This window comes from Postia placenta (assembly GCF_002117355.1).
Source record: "Postia placenta MAD-698-R-SB12 unplaced genomic scaffold POSPLAscaffold_491, whole genome shotgun sequence".
In the NCBI taxonomy this organism is placed as follows: Eukaryota; Fungi; Basidiomycota; class Agaricomycetes; order Polyporales; family Adustoporiaceae; genus Rhodonia; species Rhodonia placenta.
Window position 1 is genome coordinate 1 of NW_020170322.1, and position 2,095 is coordinate 2,095.

The following is a 2,095-nucleotide window of genomic DNA, read 5'->3' on the forward strand; positions in this document are numbered from 1 at the left end:
TGGATGACACTAACAGACCGGCGACCATCCTCGTCGAAGTCTGGCTCAACAATCCACATCCCTGTGTCGTCATCTGGCTCCTGGCTCACAGGGGAGAACCATTCAACCAGCGCACAAGGGTATTTGACTTGCTCGTAAGTGAAGGAAAAGAAAAGGCGTACTCGTGCTGCAAGCAGCCCTCGAAATCCGTCTGCGTCATTGTTGTTCACAAAGACACAGTCATAGCGCCCGGGACCCGATCGCCATGAGGGGGTGGCGCGAATACGCTCGCGGCGCATGCCCGCAATACTGGAGAGGTCACTAGGAGCATAGAAGGTGGCGGATGCAGAGTGGACGACGTAGACACGCCCAGTGTGGATTGGGCAGTCGGCCAGTGGGACGTCCTCAGCGTTCGGTGCGTTGGGGTCGTCCCGGTGGGTCTGTTCGAACAGGAAGCGGGAGACAAGCTCCTCCAGTGCCGGCTGCCCAATAGAGGCTCCCAGGCCTTCAAGCGTACGCGGGTATCCTTGTGCTACAAGGCTCGCATGAGTGAGGTATCACAGATCCAGAGAGGGGACGTACCTGCACGGTGTGCTAGATCAACGTATCGGTGTGCTAGATCAACGTATGCTAGCAGCTCTCGGTCCTCCACTGGCCCGGTAGCATCCCGCTTACGACTGGCGGCACGGCGTACACCATTCTGGCCCTCTCGCAGTATGATCCTCGATGCCCGGGGGGTCGTGACTGTCCTCGTCATCGCTGCTTGACTCGTCATCAGAACTTGAGTCATCATCCGATGATTCGTCGTCGTTTGTTGACTCGCTGTCCGAATCTGAGTAGGATGCACGACGTTCAGCTCGGTCAGCTGTTGCAAATGTCAGTAAGCCCTTGTGCCAAGAAAAAGAGCCCAGTACTCACCTGCAGAAGCCTCCAGTGTGGCTACGCGTTCTCTCTCATGCAAAGCTTCCGTCAGCACTGTCCCATGTAGCATGCCCCTCGCAGAGAAGTCCTCGCGCGCAGCCGATAACTTGTCGAGGCGTTGATTCGTGAGAAGCATCTGTCCGAGTGCTTCAAACCGGTTCGATCGGCGCCATGGCTCCTTGACAGCCTTTATATGTTTTGATTCGGTAATGGACGAGCAGAGGCCATTCGGGGCCCCGAACTTGCGGGAGTGCTGCAGGTAGTGATCGAGGGAGTGCTGCCGGGGTAAAGAGAACCCGTCAGAGCGTACTCCTGTTGTCTCGAAGATCTTGCGATAGTCGTGGAAGCGGCCCAGCGCATCCGACACCTCTCGTAGTGTGCGCTCTGTGAGAGTAGAGCGTCGGACTAGATAGCAGAACTCAAGGAATGCTGAGGATGTTCGCACTATGTCAGCGGGTACCAGACCTGCGATGGCAGGCAGATAAACCTGAGGACAGTCTTTGTCAGATAAGCGCAAATGCCAGGTGACAGGTATCCGTACCTTCATCAGGGCTTTTGAGTCATCACCCGTCCATTGTTTGAAGTCACGACCCTCGGGAAAGCGCCTCAGTCCCGAGAAGGGCGGCACAGCAGCTATGCTATACGATTTGATAAGCAGACTGTTCTCATGATATTTGAGCTTGCACACGTACCGGCGGTCGATCTCGTCAAGAATCTTCTTGGCCTCACTCTCTCCATGCTCGAGCACCAAATATTCATGCACCCACGTCACCAGATGGTCATAGAAAGTTCCCTTGATAATTTGATGCAAAAGGTCGGGGGTCATGAGCTGATTGATATCGGCGCGCGGGAAATCATTGGTGAATGGCTATAAACACATTCTCCATGAATCAGCACATGTACAACATCATGAACACGAGCAAGACTTACAATGATGTCACCCACAATCCCGTAATCCTCCCACAGGGTGACCAAGTCCAGCGCGGCAACTAATGCTTGTGTGTGCTCGCGTGTGCGCAGACCATGGGTTCCGCCATCTCCGAGAGCAGACCTGTGCGCAGAGCAGCTATGGAATGTGGTTAGGTTAATGGGACTGGGTAGGAAAGACTAGGTAGGGGATTCCACTAGGGAAAACCCTAGGGAAGGCCGTAGGAAAGGCCATAGGGAAGGCCGTAGGGAAGGCCGTAGAAAAGGT

The 2,095-nt window shown here is 54.9% G+C and overlaps 1 protein-coding gene across 1 annotated transcript; it reads right to left on the reverse strand.

The window, feature by feature from the left end:
- On the reverse strand, nt 1–1,917 carry POSPLADRAFT_1117085 (hypothetical protein; the record flags this gene model as incomplete). The annotated part of the gene is made up of 4 exons (XM_024483482.1): nt 1–461; nt 923–1,538; nt 1,593–1,768; nt 1,831–1,917. Coding segments are annotated over 4 exons (1,340 nt in total), but the record flags the coding sequence as incomplete, so codon positions are not given.
- Nucleotides 1,918–2,095: the final 178 nt, after the last annotated feature.